The following is a 19,667-nucleotide window of genomic DNA, read 5'->3' on the forward strand; positions in this document are numbered from 1 at the left end:
CTCAAGATTCATACCAGACTCAAAGGGCTTGGTATTGTCAGATCAAATTCGGATCCCACTCATTTAATTTGCATCAAAGTCGTATATGGAGTCATAGGGCAAAGCCGGATCGGAAGTTGTTCGACTTCCATGTCGGGGCAGTGTGAACATGGCCTTACTTAAAGCGAAAGTAAACCCATCCATAAAACAGTTTCCTTTCCTTTCCGGAAATATAACACTCCATTGGTTGTGCTCTCAACCAAACTGTCAAACCATCCAATGGCTGGTGTCATAACTGATCACATGTGCAGCATCATAGCAGTTGTAGATTAAACAGAGGCAAAGATGGCAGCTTCCTTGGTTGAAAATGATAGAAGGGTACTTACACTTTAAATACTGCTATTCCACACTAAAGCTGGCCATACACTGCTCAAAATTTCGAGCTTGGAGCAAACATTTTCCCTGCTTCAAACCTCCTTATCTGAGCTTTCACTGCCCTGATGCAGTAGCCCTGATTATTCATGGGTGTATATATACAGTACATGTTTTTTCACTTTGTGCATGTACACTATATTACTGAAAGTATTGGGACGACTGCATTTACTTAGTTGGCCCACAATTTTCAGCTATAACAGCTTCAACGCTTCTGGGAAGGCTGTCCACAAGGTTTAGGAGTGTGTCTATGGGAATGTTTGACCATTTTTCCAGATGCACATTTGTGAGGTTAGGCACTGATGTGGATGGAAGGCCTGGCTCGCAGTCTCTGCTCTAATTCATCCCTAGGTGTTGTATCGGGTTGTGGTCAGGACTCTGGGCAGGCCAATCAAGTTCCTCCACCCTAAACTCGCTCATCCATTTCTTCATGGACCTTGCTTTGCGCACTGGTCCAAATCATTTGGTGGAGGGGGGATTATGGTGTGGGGTTGTTTTTCAGGGGTTGAGCTTGGCCCCTTAGTTCCAGTGAAGTGAACTCTTAAAACATCAGCATACCAAGACATTTTGGGCAATTTCATGCTCCCGACTTTGTGGGAACAGATTGAAGATGGCCCCTTCCTGTTTCAACATGAATGACTGCCCACTAGTGCACAAAGCGAGGTCCATAAAGACATGGTCGAGTGAGTTTGGGGTGGAGGTCCTGCACCAAAAACTAAACTAAAACAGCCCCAAGTCACCATAATGTTATCAGCTCAACAGCAGTAATGTGATATCGTTGTTTTGCGAAAACATATGTTGTAATGTGGACAGATTGCAGTGCAAGTGAAGGGGTTAAATCAATATTACGGTTCCAATATTCTAGTAAGTGGAGTTTTACTTTTCACATTTCAAATACTATTAAAAACTTTACCTTTCTGCAATTGTAGAAATCTCGATGTGGGTTATTTTTCAGCTCCTTCAATTCTTCCATTTCATTCAGCATTTCATGGACTTTGTACTTAGATGACAAAAATTTAAGACGTCGATGGCTGTAGGTCTTACTGCAGTCAAACACATATGTGTATTTATGATATTAGATTAAAGAAAAAACTGGTCCAAGCAAACATTTTCAAATGGGAGATTTGTTTAGACTTATGTTTATTATGCATCAACAACATGCCTCAGTTTATGAAGTTAGAGGCCTTCTGCTACAGTGCCTTGAAAAAGTATTCATACCTTGAAATTTTCCAAATAATTGTCATGTTACAACCAAAAACATAAATGTATTTTATTGGGATTTTATGTGATAGACCAACACAAAGTGGCACATGATTGTGAAGTGAAAGGAAAATGATAAATGGGTTCCATAATGCTTTAAACATAATTAAAAGTGTGGCATGCATTTATATTCAGCCCCCTTTACTATGATACCTCTAACTAAAATCTAGTGGAACCAATTGCCTTCAGAAGTCACCTAATTAGTAAATAGAGTCCACCTGTGTGTAATTTAATCTCAAGATCAATACAGCTGTTCTGTGAAGCTCTGTGAACACATCACATAGGTCAGGGATAAAGTTGTGGAGAAGTTTAAAGCAGGGTTAGGTTATAAAAAAAAATATCCCAAGCTCTGAACATCTCACGGAGCTTTGTTCAATCCATCATCTGAAAATGAAAAGCGTATGGCACAACTGTAAACCTGCTGTAAAACTGTAAACCTGCCAAGACATGGCCGTCCACCTAAACTGACAGGCTGGGCAAGGAGAGCATTAATTAGAGAAGCAGCCAAGAGGCCTGTGGTAACTGTGGAGGAGCTATAGAGAGCCACAGCTCAGGTGGGAGAATCTGTCCACAGGATAACTATTAGTCGTGCACTCAACAAATCTGGCCTTTATGGAAGAGTGGCAAGAAGAAAATCATTGCTGAAAGAAAGCCATAAGAAGTCCCATTTACAGTTTTTGTGAGAAGCCATGTGGGGGACACAGCAAATATTTAGAAGAAGGTGCTCTGGTCAGATGAGACCAAAATGTAACTTTTTAGCCTAAAAGCAAAAGCCTATGTGTGGCAGAAAACTAGCACCGCACATCACCCTGAACACACCATCCCCACCGTGAAACATGATGGTGGCAGCATCATGTTGCGGGGATGCTTTTCTTCAGCAGGCAAAGGGAAGCTGGTCAGAGTTGATGGGAAGATGGATGGAGCCAAATACAGGGCAATCTTAGAAAAAGCATGTTAGAGTCTGCAAAAGACTTGAAACCAGGCGGAGGTTCACCTTCCAGCAGGACAACGACCCTAAAAATACAGCCAGAGCTACAATGGAATGGTTTAGATCAAAGAGTATTCATGTATTAGAATGACCCAGTACAAAGTTCAGACCTAAATCCAATTGCGAATCTGTGGCAAGACTTGAACATTGCTGTTCACAGACGCTCTCCAACCAATCTGACAGAACTTGAGCTATTTTGCAAAGAAGAATGGGCAAAAATGTAATTCTCTAGATGTGCAAAACTGGAAGAAACATATCCAAAAAGACTTGCAGCTGTAATTGCAGCGAAAGTATTGAAAACCATTTATCATTTTCCTTCCACTTCACAATTATGTGCCACTTTGGTCTATCAAATAAAATCCCAATAAAATACTTTTACATTTTTGGTTGTAACATGACAAAATGTGGAAAATGTCAATGGGGTATGAATACTTTTCTAAGCCAGACAACCTAAATAATTTGTTGTCCCCGCCCTCTCTGCTCTAAGGTAATTGGGATACTATAGAAGCCCGATGTCTGCGTTCAACTTCACCATTCACATATTAAGAGAAGGACTGCATCATCTCTGTTGATTGGGACCCCATACATGTTTTTTTTTCACAAAAGTGACTGCCAAAGGGATTGCCATTGTAGATACAAATAATGCTTAGTGTAGTTATTGTTGTACATGTTTCATTTAAAATAATGCTGTTATTGATCCTTTGACATATTTTAACTTTGAGGTTTTGTGATTCTTCAAATTTACCGCAAGAACCGGACATTTTTCCAATTTAGTCATAGTCTAATGCCACCTAGAATCTCTTGCTGTTTCAGACAGTTGCCTAAAATCATCTTGAAAAAAGGACAAAATGGCATCCAGAATGTTTAAACAAAAAATAGTCAGATCCAACCACAGCAATACTCAATCTGAAACCAAATTTTATAACACACAATCAATTCAAACTATTTGTTCAACTTCTCACAGCTGCAAAAAAAAAAAAACGATTGCAAGGGGCATGGAGGTCCCCTATCCTGGTGATGGCTGAGACAAAAAAACAGATTGAACACTTCCATGTCTCACGCTAAAATGATAGCGATTGAAAGAGACCAACTCCCCATATTTGACCCCTGGATAAAATATCACTTCCCACCAACATTTAATGAATCCGTTCTTCTGCCATGGTAGCTGATTTACGTATTAGATACTTGTATACTTAGTTATTTGAGTGTCTAATTGCTTAGGAGGCAATATATTTGAATTCATGGATACTTGAATATCCATACAGCTACAATGTAACATGAGCTGGTTTTTGGGTCGACCCTGTGGACTTCTTCACCTTTTTTCTCCTCTTTCATGCTTCACTTTTCGTACTTTACCTTTCTTTTAAAACTCATTATTCTATCAAAATATAAATATTATTTGCCATTAAACTATAATATATATAAAGGGTTTTACTCAATAATACAGTATGCATTTTTTGGGGTATTTAAACCCATACTAAACCCCCAGACTTATTTGAATAATCAAATGTTTGTATAATTATTACATACATATCTTTATATTCACAGTTTATATATTAATCATCTTTTTTATTTTGATAATATTCTCTACTATATACCGTATATACTCGAGTATAAGCCGAGATTTTCAGCCCTTTTTTTTAGGCTGAAAGTGCCCCCCTTGGCTTATACTCGAGTCACCGCCGTCTGCCTACCTGATCAGGCATGTCATGTAGACAGACGGTGGCCAGCATGTCATAAAAACATACAGCGGCCATTCCAGTATTTAAAAACTGTGCCTCCTCCTCGTCTGATAGGCAGAACACTCAATTTCCCAGCAGTCAGTTTTCAGCCTATCACGGACATCCCCTCATCCTCATACCTCAGACGAGGACGAGCGGATGTCCGTGATAGGCTGAAAACTGACTGCTGGGAAATTGAGTGTTCTGCTTATCACAGACGAAGAGGAGGCGCGGCTTTTGAATACTGGAATGGCCGCCGTATGTTTTTATGACACGCTGATCGGTGGCTGCAGATGGGCACACAGAGGCATGCACAGGACACAAAGGATGAAGATTAGCACAGGTAGGCTGCAATGGACACAGGGAGGTATACACAGGACACAGTGAGGTAGGCAGATCTGCACAGGACACAGGGAGGCATATACAGGACACAGTGAGGTAGGCAGATCTGCACAGGACACAGTGAGGTAGGCAGATCTGCACAGGACACAGGGAGGTATACACAGGACACAGTGAGGTAGGCAGATCTGCACAGGACACAGGGAGGAATGCAATAGACACAGTGAGACATGCAGCTGCAGATGGGCATTGTTGACCCTCTTTGCCACTTACAGTAGCTGCTGCATTTCCCACCCCCGGCTTATACTCGAGTCAATACCTTTTCCCAGTTTTTTGTGGTAAATTAGGGGCCTCGGCTTATATTCGGATCGACCTATACTCGAGTATATACGGTACTGTTATTGCTATATACTGTTTGCTGGCTTAAGACCAGAGCACTTTTTGCGATTCGGCACTGCGGCGCTTTAACTGACAATTGCGTGGTCGTGCGACGTGGCTCCCAAACAAAATTGACGTCCTGTTTTTCCCACAAATAGAGCTTTCTTTTGGTGGTATTTGATCACCTCTGCAGTTTTTATTTTTTGTGCTATAAACAAAAAAAAAACAACAATTTTGAAAAAAACGCATTATTTTTTACTTTTTGCTATAATAAATATCCCCAAAAAATATATAAAAAATATTTTTTTCCTCAGTTTAGGCTGATACGTATTCTTCTACATATTTTTGGTAAAAAAAAATTGCAATAAGCGATTATTGATTGGTTGGCGCAAAAGTTATAGCGTTTACAAAATAGGGCATAGTTTGATGGCATTTTTATTAATATTTTTTTTTTTACTAGTAATGGCGGCAATCAGCGATTTTTATTGGGACTGCGACATTATGACGGACGCATCGGACATTTTTGACACATTTTTGAGACCATTGGCATTTATACAGCAATCAGTGCTATACAAATGCACTGATTCCTGTGTAAATGACACTGGCAGTGAAGAGGTTAACCAGGAGGTGGCAGTGTAGGGGTTAAGTGTGTCCTAGGGGCGTGTTTCTAACTGTGGGGGGCGTGGCTGTGATTTACAGATCACTGATCTCTGCTCCAATCACGGGGAGCAGAGATCAGTATCACTTGTTGCTAGGCAGAATGGGGAGATGCTGTTTACATCGGCATCTCCCCGTTCTCCATCCCTATGAGACGATCACGGGTATCCCCGCAGCGATAGAGTCCGCGGTCGGACTCAGGGGGGTCCCAACTGGCATGCGCATGCACCGCCGGCAGCGCGCACGCGATGGCACGGTGGCAATTTTAAATGGACGTACCTGTACGCCAATTTGTCTGTCCATGCCATTCTGCCGACGTACATCGTCGTGCGCTGGTCGGGAAGTGGTTAATAAAAACTTTTGACCAGGAAAAAAAGGACAACATGAATGTTTTACCTTTTGATAAAGCTTACCAGTTGAAAAACTTCAATATTGTTCCCCTAAGCTTAACAAGAGAGCACAAGCTGCACTTTCCATCAAATCATCAGAGGAAAGTTTTTTCTTTAACTAAACAGTGACATCTCATACTATATGCAGTAAGATCATATCATAACTCGGTACTTGTTCTGCCCCCACGTTGATGTATTTTTTATGTCTTATATTGTATTGCATGAGGTTAGAAGTTTTCTGTAGTATCTTGACATCTATTAGCAGTTTTGAGCCACTGCAACTTGTTTACTAATGTGATTTTGGTATCTTCTATCCTCTCCTCCTGCTCATTGCTGGTTGTTTAGTTCCTAGCTAGGTCCTTTGAATTTCTTTCATGTTCCCTCACTCAGAGTTAGTTATTCACAGTTATACACAAGGAAGTCATTGTCTTTTTACACTTCAAAAGACCGGAAAAACATTCTCTGTACTGCCATTAGATGAAGTAAAATTGTATGCGAAAGAATATAAGTGAATTGGGGGTGAGGGGTGCAAGACACCTTTCTCCTTTACTAAGGGATTTATTAGTACCACATCCTGTATTGTTACATTAACTCAAAAAAATCTTTAAAAAAAATCTAATATCTTTATTAAAAAAAAAAAAAAACAGTCTATTAAAAGTCCACAACAAAAAGGTAAAAAAAAAAAAAACCTTTGGAGATTTTGTAATAGACTGTTTTTTAAATTTTGTATTAATAAAGATATTGGATTTTTATACTTATATGGTGTGTTACTATGAAAATCCCACATAGTAATGCCTTATTTAGGGATTCTCTTTTTTTGAGTTGAAGTAAAATTGTATTGGATTCAGCTTCTGTGTCTTGAAGAGTTAAGCTGCCTGTTGATGTCAGCAAGTAACCATATTGTCTGTTCAGACTGAGTCAATGGGTGTATGTCAATGCGTAAAGCGGCATTTGAAACAGGACAGTACTTGAGACAAATTTTCCACTTATAGCCCAAATTTTGGAGCCACAGTCATCAATTTTGAATCCCTTAATCAGGTCTAGTTTTCTGTTCAAATGTTACAAAGTTGGGGGGAGCTGGATGGGCTAGAAAAAAGGGGGATAAATAGTTACTTGTTTTAGATATTAAAATTTTGTGAGGTGAATTTACAAGAGAGGTGGCATCAAAATTTCAAAGTTTTAAGTTCCTGTTGGCAGCGCTTTTAGTGCCAGTTCACACCTGTGCGATGTCAGACATTGCACGTGATTCACACGCAATGTCTGTGCTATGCAAGTTCAGTCATACAGATTGTATGACTGAATTCGCATCACATTCGGACCAAAATGATGCAGGCCCCATTTGTTTTGTCCGCACCAGAATCGGATCACATGGGTGTTCACACCCATGCGACCTGATTCCTGTCTGAATTCACAGTTCGCACTGCGATATGCGAACCGATCTGTAGGTGTCATTGACTTTCTATCGACATCCACAGCGGATCGCACAGGGCAGTGTTCTATGCAATGTGGCAACCAGTAATGGAATCGCACCAGTTCCCGCATCGTGCTGGAGTGAACCCGGCATTTAGGATTAACGTGAGAAGAGAAGGTAATATATATGTTTACCTTTTTGCCCTGGTACTTACACAGGCCCTTGAGCAATAAGCATAATCAAAAAATTCATATCATCCACAAATTCATGAAGATCCGGGTAGTTGAAATCTTTAGGTTTACCCTTGGATAGGGCATCTTTGTCTGGGTAAATATAAATCACTCCATTTTTCATTGCCGCCTTGTATCCGATGTCACCAGGCAGATTATCAGTTCTGAAAGGGTCTTCTCCCTTTTGTGGTGGGGGGCTGAATTCTGTAAGAAAGAACAAATAGGATATTACCTTGATGATGTTTTTATCACGTGTCACCCTGGTAGATTTAGTGACAAATATTTATTTGTGAATTACACATCTGTGTATTTTTTATTTACATGTTAATTACCATCTGTTAATTAAAAGAGAAGTACTTTTTTTTTTAAAGAATCATACTCACCTAGGTGGATGAAGCATCGGTCTGATGCTGAATTTGTTCCCCGACACCTCTACCAGGGTTGTCACCTGTACGGGTTTCTCCCAGACAGTCCGGTTTTTGAATGATGTGTTCTGTTTTTCATCTGCTCCAGACACATCATTCAGACCGAAATGCACCGGGAATGAAATGTCTGCAGGTCTGTGACCATATGATGCATGTTTCCCCTCCCCGCCGTCCCGGGAGCCTGTCTCACTCCTCCTCCTTCAGCTCTGTATATACAAACAGGAGGAAGAGGGGGAGCAGGAATAAACACTAATTTCAGGTCTATACAAAGTTTTCTATGCTTTGTAGATTGACAGGGAGGAGGGGGAGAGAGTGGCTGGGAAGGAGGAAACTAAAAATATGTACAGTGGAGGGATTGGGCGGTTAAAATGATATGTGCTTTTGGGGGGGGGGGTGCTTTGGTATGAGAAAGGACATATGCCAGAAGTGTGGGGTGAATTTGAAACCTGACAGCCCCTTCCAGCACTAGCCCTCTCCCTCCCAGAGTACCCCCCCAAACATATCCAACCCCCCCCTTCCAGCATGAGCCCTCTCCCTCCCAGAGTGCTCCCCCAGCACATATCCAACCCCCCCTGACAGCATGAGCCCTCTCCCTCCCAGAGCACCCCCCCAGAACATATCCAACCCCCCTTCCAGCATGAGCCCTCTCCCTCCCAGAGTGCCCCCTATCACATATCCACCCCCCTTCCAGCACTAGCCCTCTCCCTCCCAGAGTGTCCCCCCCCGGCACATATCCAACCCCCCTTCCAGCACTAGCTCTCTCCCTCCCAGAGTGCCCCCTCAGCACATATCCACCCCCCTTCTATCATTAGCCCTCTCCCTATCAGGGTGCCCCCTCAGCACATATCCAACCCCCCTTACAGCACTAGCCCTCTCCCTCCTAGAGTGTCCCCCCCAGCACATATCCAACCCCCCTTCCAGCACTAGCTCTCTCCCTCCCAGAGTGCCCCCTCAGCACATATCCACCCCCCTTCTATCATTAGCCCTCTCCCTATCAGGGTGCCCCCTCAGCACATATCCAACCCCCCTTACAGCACTAGCCCTCTTCCTCCTAGAGTACCCCCAGCACATATCCAACGCCCCCTTCCAGTACTAGCCCTCTCCCTCCCAAAGTGCCCCCATCACATATCCAACCCCCATTAGAGCATTAGCCCTCTCCCTCCCAGAGTGCCCCCCAGCACATATCCAACCCCCATTCCAGCACTAGCCCACTCCCTCCCAGAGTGCCCCCAGCACATATCCAACCCCCGTTCCAGCACTAGTCCTCTCCCCCCCAGAGTGTCCCCCCAGCACATATCCAACCCCCCTTTTAGCACAAGCCCTCTCCCTCCCAGTACATATCCAACCCCCCTTCCAGCACTAGTTCTATTCCTCCCAGAATGCCTCCCCAGCACATATCCAACCCCCTTCCAGCACTATCCCTCTCCCTCCCAGAGTGTTCCCTAACATATATCCAACCCCCCTTCCAGCACTTACGCTCTCCCTCCTAGAGTGCCCCCCAGCACATATCCAACCCCCCCTTCAAGCACTAGCCCTCTGCCTCCCAGAGTGCCCCCCAGCACATATCCCACCCCCCGTTCCAGCACTAGCCCTCTCCCTCCCAGAGTGTCACCCCAGCACATATCCAACCCCCCCTTCTAGCACAAGCCCTCTCCCTCCCAGTACATATCCAACCCCCCTTCCAGCACTAGTCCTCTCCCTCCCAGAATGCCTCCCCAGCACATATCCAACCTCCTTCCAGCACTACCCCTCTCCCTCCCAGAGTGCCCCCAACACATATCCAACCCCCCTTCCAGCACTTACGCTCTCCCTCCTAGAGTGCCCCCCAATTCTGGTGGGTGGGTGGAGTGGGTTAAAACAGCAGGGCAGCGGACCCAGGATGATCCTTTGAGAGAAGACACAAACTTTTTTACAGATCTTAATGAAAGTCTCTGGTCGAACAGTAATAATTCGGTGGAACAGGTAAATATTACTGCGAATACTGAGACAAGTTATGATAACCAATTCATTTTTTGATTTAAATTTTTTTTTTTAATTCTTTTTTTTTTCCTTTGATTGTTTGCAGAATACATAATTAAATCACCCCTCTTTGGCTCTGTACCACCCTGAAGAAGACCCTGAAGGTCGAAATGCATCGGGGTAGCAGGGATGTTTTCTGTAGTTTTTGAAAAATTGCTGTATTTGTAAATTGTTCTTGCAATTACTTTTGTATCAAGTGATGCATGTATCTTTTATCCATTGATATGCTGTAACAACATGCACCAGAGTCCGTATTTTAAATCTATGATGGCGATTATGCCCTTTGAACAAATAAAATAAACATACTTTTATATATTCATTTCTGCTTCTTGCCGCTGCCTGAAAACCTCAAGGGGAATTCATCTTTTTATTCCCAAGCACATATCCAACCCCCCTTCCAGCACTAGCCCTCTCTCTCCCAGAGTGCCCCCCAGTACATGTCTAACCCCACTTCCAGCACTAGCCCTTTCCCTCCCAGAGTGCTCACCCCAGCACATATCCATCCCCCTTCCAGCACTAGCCCTATTCCTCCCAGTGTGCCCCCAGCACATATCCAACCCCCACCCTTCCAGCACTAGCCCTCTCCCTCCCAGACTGCCCCCCAGCACAGATCCAAGCCCCTTCCAGCACTAGCCCTCTCCCTCCCAGAGTGTCCCCCCGCACATATCCAACCCCCACCCTTCCAAACTTAGCTCCCTCCCTCCCAAAGTGTCCCCCAGCACATATCCAATCCCCCTTCCAGCACTAGCTCCCTCCCTCCCAGAGAGCCCCAGCACATATCAAATCCCCCTTCCAGAACTAGCCTTCTCCCTCCCAGAGTGATCCCCAGCACATATCCAACCCCCCTTCTAGCACAAGCCCTCTCTCTCCCAGAGTGCCCCCATCACATATCCAATCCCCCTTCCAGCACTAGCCTTCTCCCTCCCAGAGTGCCCCCCCAGCGCATATCCAACCCCCCTTCCAGCACTTGCCCTCTCCCTCCCAGAGTGCCCCCCCAGCACATATCCAGCCCCCCTTTCCAGCACTAGCCCTCACCCCTGACTGCTATATATTTTGTTTTGTACTCATGACTCCTACTATGCATTTCACACTCCTGTCCCCTGCATTTTGCACAGTAAATATTCCTGACCCCTGTATTCAATGCATAACACTCACAATTAGGCCACACCCACTGCGCAATACATTACTGTTTTCCTTGAGGCAATCAAGTGTCCCAGGTCTTGTCTTTTACAATTGTATAGCATATACTAAAAAAAAAAAATTACTTTCAGAGAGAAAGAGCACAACTGACCAAGGATTCACCTGCCTGCAGCGATGCAAACCTTAGACTTAGGACACCTGGAGGCAGCACAGGACCGCCTGCATCACAAATCCTGCACCACTGCCATGGAGAAGCTGAAGCATCCACTCACCATGTGCTTCCCACTGCTGATCACCAGAGGCTTTTAGAGAGAGACTGAGGTGGCCTCCTTATACAGGTAGCATCCACAGCAGCATCCTGGGAACTGATGAGAGGGCTATCCGCCCATTATTGACACTTCTAGCAGAAACAGAGCCATTAGGAGCAGGACACCAAGTGCAACGAACACATACCGCATCTATACCAGTCCTATACTGCACTTCTACTAACCTATACTACACCCATACCAACCCTATACTGCAGTTATACTGAACTATAAAAGCATTTGATCTGCATCTACATTGCACCTGTACCACACCAATACTGCACCTTGACTGCATCTTTATTGTATATTTACTGCAACTATACTGCACGCTGGTTTAAGAAAACTGTTGTTACCTGCACTACCGATTCTTAAAGGGCCCCAACGATAGCTGGCAGAAGAACAACACAAAGGACTGCTCCTCCAGCAAAACCATCGTGCAAGTCCCATTTGATCCCTTCTTCCCTTTCTTATTATTGCTTATTGTTCTTCTTTTTATGGACAGTGCACAGCTAATTGGTCTAGGCCTACCTTAGTCACCATTTATGCAATTCAGTATAGCAGTATAGTCTCCTGTATATGGTAAATCAAGCATTATTACTGCCCACTGTTGCACTTTAGGTGACCTTACTACCATTTATACTGATCTGGATGTCAAGTGTCATCTTAGGCCTAGTTCATATTACTTACCCTGTATGCTAAATTGTGTTATTGCCTTTGTTAATGTATTTTCATGCTTACCTCTTTACCTGCCATATCGGGTAACAATATACAGTGCCTTGCAAAAGTATTCACCCCCCTTGGCATTTTTCATCTTTTGTTGCCTCACAACCTGGAATTAACATGAATTGTTTGAGGATTTGCATCATTTAATTTACTGAACATGCCCACAACTTTGAAGATTTTTTTTTTATTGTGAAGCAAACAACAAATAGGACAAAATAACAGAAAAAGTCAATGTGCATAAATATTCACCCCCCCTAAAGTCAATACTTTGTAGAGCCACCTTTTGCAGATATATCACGGCTCCAAGTCGCTTTGGATAAGCCTCTATGAGCTTGCCACATCTTACCACTCAAATTTTTGCCTAATCCTCTTTGTAAAACTGCTCCAGCTCCTTCAAGTTGGATGGTTTGCGCTTGGGAACAGCAATCTTCATGTGTGACCACAGATTGTCTATTGGATTGAGGTCTGGGCTTTGACTAGGCCATTCCAACACATTTACATGTTTCCCCTTAACCAGTCAAGTGTTCCTTTAGCAGTGTGTTTGGGGTCATTGTCCTGCTGGAAGGTGAACCTCCGTCCTAGCCTCAAATCACACACAGAATGGTACAGGTTTTACTCAAAATATCCCTGTATTTATCACCATCCATCTTTCCCTCAACTCTGACCAGTTTCCCAGTCCCGGCTGCTGAAAAACATCCCCACAGCATGATGCTGCCAAGACCATGTTTAACTGTGGGGATGGTGTTCTTTGGGTGATGTGATGTGTTGGGTTTGCGCCAGATATAGCGTTTTCTTTGATAGCCAAAGTTCAATTTTAGCCTCATCAGACCAGAGCACCTTCCTTCATACATTTTGGGAGTCTCCCACATGCCTTTCAGCAAACTCAAAACGTGCCATGCTGTTTTTTTGCTGAAAGTAATGGTTTTCTTCTTGCCACTCTGCCATAAAGCACAACTGTATAGAGCGTACAGCTTATTGTCGTCTTATGTACAGATACTCCAGTCTCTGCTGTGGAACACTGCAGCTCCTCCAGGGTTACCTTAGGTCTCTGTGCTGCCTCTCTGATTAATGCCCTCCTTGTCCATGAGTTTTGGTGTGGGGCCGTCTCTTGGCAGGTTTGCTGTTGTACCATGTTCTTTCCATTTCGTTATGATAGATTTGATGATGCTCCTAGGAATCATCAAAGATTTGTATTTTTTTTATAACCTAACCCTGACTTGTACTTCTCAACAACATTGTCCCTTACTTGTTTGGAGAGTTCCTTGGTCTTCATGGCAGTGTTTGGTTAGTGGTGCCTCTTGTTTAGGAGTTGCAGTCTCTGGGGCCTTTCAAAAATGTGTGACAGATCATGTGAAACTTATGCCGCGTAAACACGATCGGAATTCCGGCCAGAAAAAGACTGATGAGAGCTTTTCATCAGAAAATGCGACCATGTGTATGCTCCATCGGAATTTAGCTGTCCAAATTTCCACCAGCCAAAAATTGATAGCATGTTCTCAATTTTCCCAACGGAAAAACTCAACCCAACGGTAATTCCGATCATGTGTATGCAATTCCGACACGCCAAAAATCACGCATGCTCAGATTCAACTACGAGACAGAAGCTATTGGCTACTGGCTATTGAACTTCCTTTTTCTAGTCCCGTTGTACGTGTTGTACGTCACCGCGTTCTAAACTATCGTAATTTGGTGTGACCATGTGTAGGCAAGACAGCTTGAGCGGAATTCCATCGGGAAAACCATCAGAGCTTTTTCCGACTAAAATTCCGATCGTGTGTACGTGGCATTAGAGTGCACACAGGTGACCATCATTTCACTAGTTATACGACTTCTGAAGGGAATTGGTGCACCAGAGCTTTTTATGGGCTTCATAACAAAGGAGTGAATACATACGCACATGCCAATTATCAGTTTTTTATTTCTGAAAAATAGTTTTATGTATATATTTTTCTATTTTCACCAACTTAGACTATTGTGTTCTGATCCATCACATATAATTCAGATTAAAAAAACATTGAACTAAAGGCTTTAATGTAATAAAATAGGTAAAAAGCCAAGGGGTGAATACTTTTGAAAGGCACTGTAATAACCTTTACTAACTGGTTCAGATCCTGTTTCCTTGAACATGGTATTATTACTGGTTACCAGATATTACTTTCAGTGATTTTCAGTGGTATTGCATGCTTTGTACACTCAACCTAGTGTGTCAGATGGCAGTTCTTATGGAGGTCGAGGAAAAGAACAAAGGACCCATCTTCTTAACCAGTGGCTCCTAAGGGGGTATATATATATATATATATATATATATATATATATATATATATATATATATATATATATATATATATATATACACACACACACTAGGGTTGAATTACCACCTTAATCAGCCACAGAACCTGTGTAATTTAATAGGTGTTCGAGATGAAGGTGGCAGCCCTAATATATACATACATATTGCACCTTTTGCATGTCTTACCTGGATAGATCTCATCTTCCTCTTTCCAAGTTCTACCTTCAATGTCTCGGAGGTACTGAGCTACTGTTCTTGGATGTCTCTGTAAGGATGCACGCATATATTTTTCCCTTATGGTCAATGCTCGAAACAGACCCTTTCCAGCCAACTCAAAATCATCAACTGTCACCTGTAAAACAAGTAAATCAAATATATTACATTTCCATAAGCAATCATTGTTTTAAAGAAAAAAGTATTAAATAATTTAAACTTCAGTTGAGTATATACTATTTTTAAAATAAGTGAAAATGTATTAAATTAAAATTTCTCCCATATATTACATGTTTATATGGGCATAGAAAAGCTCTTAACCACTTACAGACCGGACCATTTTGCTGGTCAAAGACCAGACCACTTTTTGCGATTCGGCACTGCGTCGCTTTAACTGACAATTGCGCGGTCGTGCCATGTGACTCCCAAACCAAATTGACGTCCTTTTTTTCCCACAAATAGAGCTTTCTTTTGGTGGTATTTGATCACCCCTGCGGTTTTTATTTTTTGCGCTATAAACAAAAATACAGCGACAATTTTAAAAAAAATGCATTATTTTTTACTTTTTGTTATAATAAATATCCCCCAAAAATATATATAAAAAATTTTTTTCCCTCAGTTTAGGCCGATACGTATTTTTCTACATATTTTTGGTTAAAAAAATCACAATAAGCGATTATTGATTGGTTTGCGCAAAAGTTATGGCGTTTACAATATAGGGATAGTTTTATGGCATTTTTATTAATAATTTATTTTTATTTTTTTACTAGTAATGGCGGCGATCAGCGATTTTTATTGTGACTGATTTTTATTGTAAGGTGTTTAAGTGCCCGTATTGAAGTGGTTAGATTCCCTCGTTCCTTGAGGTTTTAGTCCTGTGTTGTGTCCCAATATCTCAGTGTAAAGTGCTGCTACTAATGCTGCCCAGCTCTGCCCAATTGTTGTGTACAGATGACTCACCTGCAGACCCTGTGTTTACATGTAAATTACCGGCATTCATATGTAAATAGCAGCGGTTGGTGGCATTGATATGTATATCATGCCCCCTTGAGGTCATATCCCCAGTAATCTCTATCAACCAATCAACAAGCATAAATCATGTGCTGTAACCTCTAGCAACTAATTAGTGAGCCGTAATGTGTGCTGTAACCTCTAGCAACCAGTCAGTGAGTGGTAATGATACACTAACTATTCAGTAAACTGATTTTGAGTCAAACTTCTAATTATTGTATGTCTCAGAGCAGGTGGAGAGCTAAACTGCATGGGGGGGCAAGTTTTGCCCAGGGTCCAATCAATATTAAAGACGGCCCTGGTCATTGACACTGAAAGTACTGAAGCATTTGGTAAGCATCACAGCCAGGTAATTAGCATTTCCAGCATAAGTCTACATATTTCTCTGACAGTTGGTTTCCTGACATAATTAGGCCTAATTTACACTTGCAGCTGGGGGCCAGTGAAAACAGGCAGATGAGCTGCAGTTTTACAGGCCCCTGTGCATCCTCCTTAACAGAACACAGAGGCCAAATGTGGTTGTACACATGCCACAGCCATTATGTCTTGCTTTGTAGGCCCTCGAGCAAATGGGGCTGCACAACAACCGTCTTGAAACTACATGTGGATTGAACACATGCAGAATTTACAGAGTTAAAACAGGTGATGAGGGGGTGATGTATCCTGTCTGTCAAACACCATTTGAAAAACATTCCACCATGGATCACTCTTCAGAGGGCAATGGAAATGTAAAAGAACCCTTAGATTATTTTTAGTGGAGATCTTATAAAGCAACAAGGAAAACTGTCTGCAACTGTATTTTCACTTTTCATCACTAGAGGGTGTCGCTATTCCAGTTTATAGATTGATTCAGCCAAAAGATTCCAAGTATACTTTTAATCCTGCAAATTTACAGACTTCTAAATGTACATTGTTTCTAAAGCTGTGCCAGTTTTTTAGACAAACTATTGATCTGTAGACAATAAAAGGTTTGATAGTCAGTTGACTTCAAGTGAACTTAATTTTAAAACTAAAAGAGCATCAATCACAAGAGGTGTCAGGAAAGCATTTTCTGTGCCCCTCTCTGATCTACTGAGTTCTGACTGTACCTGGCTTTATGGCCGTAAAGATCTGGATCACATAGTGAAACAAAATCAGGTTTAAGACATGAATGGAGCCTCATTGTTCTTGTGTAAACAAACCAATTTCACTTTCAGGGCCCATTCATGTCTAACATAGTGGAAGTGCAGGTTTTTGGCTAATGTTTCCATGACATGCATTGATTTCAATGGGCTGCGTTGAACATGACAAAGTAGCCCATGGGACATTTTGCTGTGTTGCGGGTTGCACATTTTTTACTGTGCGTTTTGCTGAGTTTGTTGCTCATTCTTTTCACGTGGCAAAATGTGTGTTTTCTTCTGTGTTTGGTGTACCATTAACAATTAATGGCACCCAAAGCGCAACTAGTTACTTTTAGGTGTATAAAGGTGGCCATAAACTATACAGTCTGATTGTAGAATATCTGTAGATCTCTTTTAGATTTACCAAAACCTATTATATAAACCAAGATTTATATAATAGGAGACCACCATCTATCCAATCACTCTGTATCCAATCAAGCAGGCCCTTGCACTACAAAGTTGATGGTAGATCTAAAGGTGATTGCACAATCAGATTGTATAGTGTATTGTTATCTGATCACTTAGCTCCTGCACACTCTGCCAAATGAACGATCTATGCAAAATTAAAGTAAGGTGAACTCCTTCAGGTGTCTTAACAGTTTTCACATCCAAAAGTCTGTCCAATAAGTAATGGAGAAGTTTTTCTTATGTAACAAACTGGACACTGAGGTCAGCTGTGTAAGATAAATAGAAAGCCTTTTATTTCTGCAAAAGAAGTACATTAATGCTCTATTGGTACATATGGGAGCTGGAATTTAGAAAAAAAAGAGGTGAACTTAGCCTTTAAGATAGTGGCGCAAGCAAGGTAGCACATGGGGAACTTCCCCTGCAAGAAAGACAATCCTAGACTCTGAGTACTAGTATAGTTTTTTTATCGCCATGAAGGCACTAACTATTAGGTTTCAAACTGTTATTTTGGTTAGGTAGGATGAAATTCATCTTTAAAGCGAACAGGGCTCAAGTCCTGCAGGAACGCATAGGAACGGATTTCCTGTACTTTTTCCACAACAGGAACTCAGTTCCCCTTAGCAGAGCTGTGTGGCAGGTGCTACACCAGCAGCCGCTGATACAGCTCGCAATAGTAAGTGCCGCACACCAGGGGTGAACTGACCATTCAGGCATTGCCAGTAGGGGGCCCCATGACAGCTTCCTCTTCGATCTACCTGACAATCACAGCTAGCTGCTGCTATGAGATTGTATTTAGTCAGACCTCTCATGATGCGCTCCTCCCCGCCGGCCCCTCCTGATTTTCTGTCTCCTCATCCTCCCCCCCCCCCCCCCCCAGTCTCCTGCATACTTGCTCTGTGTGTCCCACTGAATCTCCCCCTCCTCTATCTTCAGTGCCATATGATGAGAGAACCCAGAGGAGGAGCACAGCTATTCTGCTCATAGGACATGCAGGGAGAGAGGTGAGCTGAGGGAGGAACATCAGTGGTAAGGGGGGTGGTAAGCTGAGCACAATACCTGGCAAAGTTTAATGCCAGGAGGGAAGTTTATGTGGAAATATGTGAAGGGTTGGAATAGCAGCGAGTATGTTGGAGTCCTGCAAAGTTTGCAGCCCTCCAAGCTAACATACATCTCCTAAGCAGGAACACATCACTATCTCCCCAAGCATTCTGTCCACATAATGTGCAGTTAATTTATGACCTTTCCGTTTAACCCTGTGTTATCCAAACTCTGTTCAATGAAAAGTGTAGACTCACCACATAAACACTCTATATACAAAATAACATTCCCCAATAAAGATCAGAACATGATGTTCACATTTGCATGGAAGCACAATTGAATGAATGCTGATTATTCAGAGAATTACCATATTTATGTATATTGAGGATTGTTTTTTTTATGTACTAACAGTTAAGCTTCATACACACAATACGAAAATTGGATGAAAAATACCACTTTTGAAGTGTTCGTGCATATGAGCGTATCATTTTTTTTTTTTTGGTGGGGGAGTGGATCTTGGGTGGGAGTTCCCACACTTTTTTCCCCAGGACTTGACCCCTGAAAGCAAATAATGGTTTGCTTCATCTGTACTCTGTAGTCACACTTTAGTAAATCAGGCCCAGTGATACCCATGGTATTAATTACATAGTGTGCTACATTAAAACAAGTCCTATTTTACTTTTGTTGAGGTTTGAGGTTAGTGTTATTGCTCCTCAAGGCTTTGCTATTTGAAGTGCAATCTGTGTTCAAATTGCTCTTCAAAGAGCAATTTGATGGGCACAATGAGGCTCATTTGATGGGCACAATGAGGCTGCAATTGATGGGGGGGTTTATTTGAGCACCAGCCACCACTGCGAGACAAGTGTAGTCGCAGTGCAGCCCCATTCACTTGAATGGGTTACGCTCAGCGGCGGGAGTTATAGTTCCTGCCGAGGCATACAGTACTATGCAAAAGTTTAGGCAGGTGTGAAAAAAATGCTGTAAATTAAGAATGCTTTCAGAAATAGAATTGTTAATAGTTTATTTTTTATAAACGAACAAGATGGAAAATAAAAGAACAGAAGAGAAATCCAAATCCAAATTTGTAACTCCCAGCATGTTATCCTATGTGTCCATGCACACACAGGCTGTTATCAGCGTTTTTGGCA

At 42.4% G+C, this 19,667-nt stretch overlaps 1 protein-coding gene across 1 annotated transcript in view; it reads right to left on the bottom strand.

Annotated features, from left to right (window-relative positions):
- Nucleotides 1-19,667, bottom strand: part of AMPD1 (adenosine monophosphate deaminase 1) — a 162,239-nt gene that overhangs the window by 65,360 nt on the left and 77,212 nt on the right. The window contains exons 4-6 of the mRNA XM_077481594.1: nucleotides 14,876-15,041; nucleotides 7,769-7,988; nucleotides 1,325-1,454 (exon numbers count right to left, since the gene is read on the bottom strand). Of these exons, the coding sequence (XP_077337720.1) occupies nucleotides 1,325-1,454; nucleotides 7,769-7,988; nucleotides 14,876-15,041 (516 nt within the window). The remainder of the gene's footprint in view (nucleotides 1-1,324; nucleotides 1,455-7,768; nucleotides 7,989-14,875; nucleotides 15,042-19,667) is intronic.

Source organism: Lithobates pipiens, unplaced genomic scaffold, assembly GCF_037356315.1.
Source record: "Lithobates pipiens isolate NorthernLeopardFrog02 unplaced genomic scaffold, aLitPip1_a1.2 Scaffold_16, whole genome shotgun sequence".
NCBI lineage: Eukaryota > Metazoa > Chordata > Amphibia > Anura > Ranidae > Lithobates > Lithobates pipiens.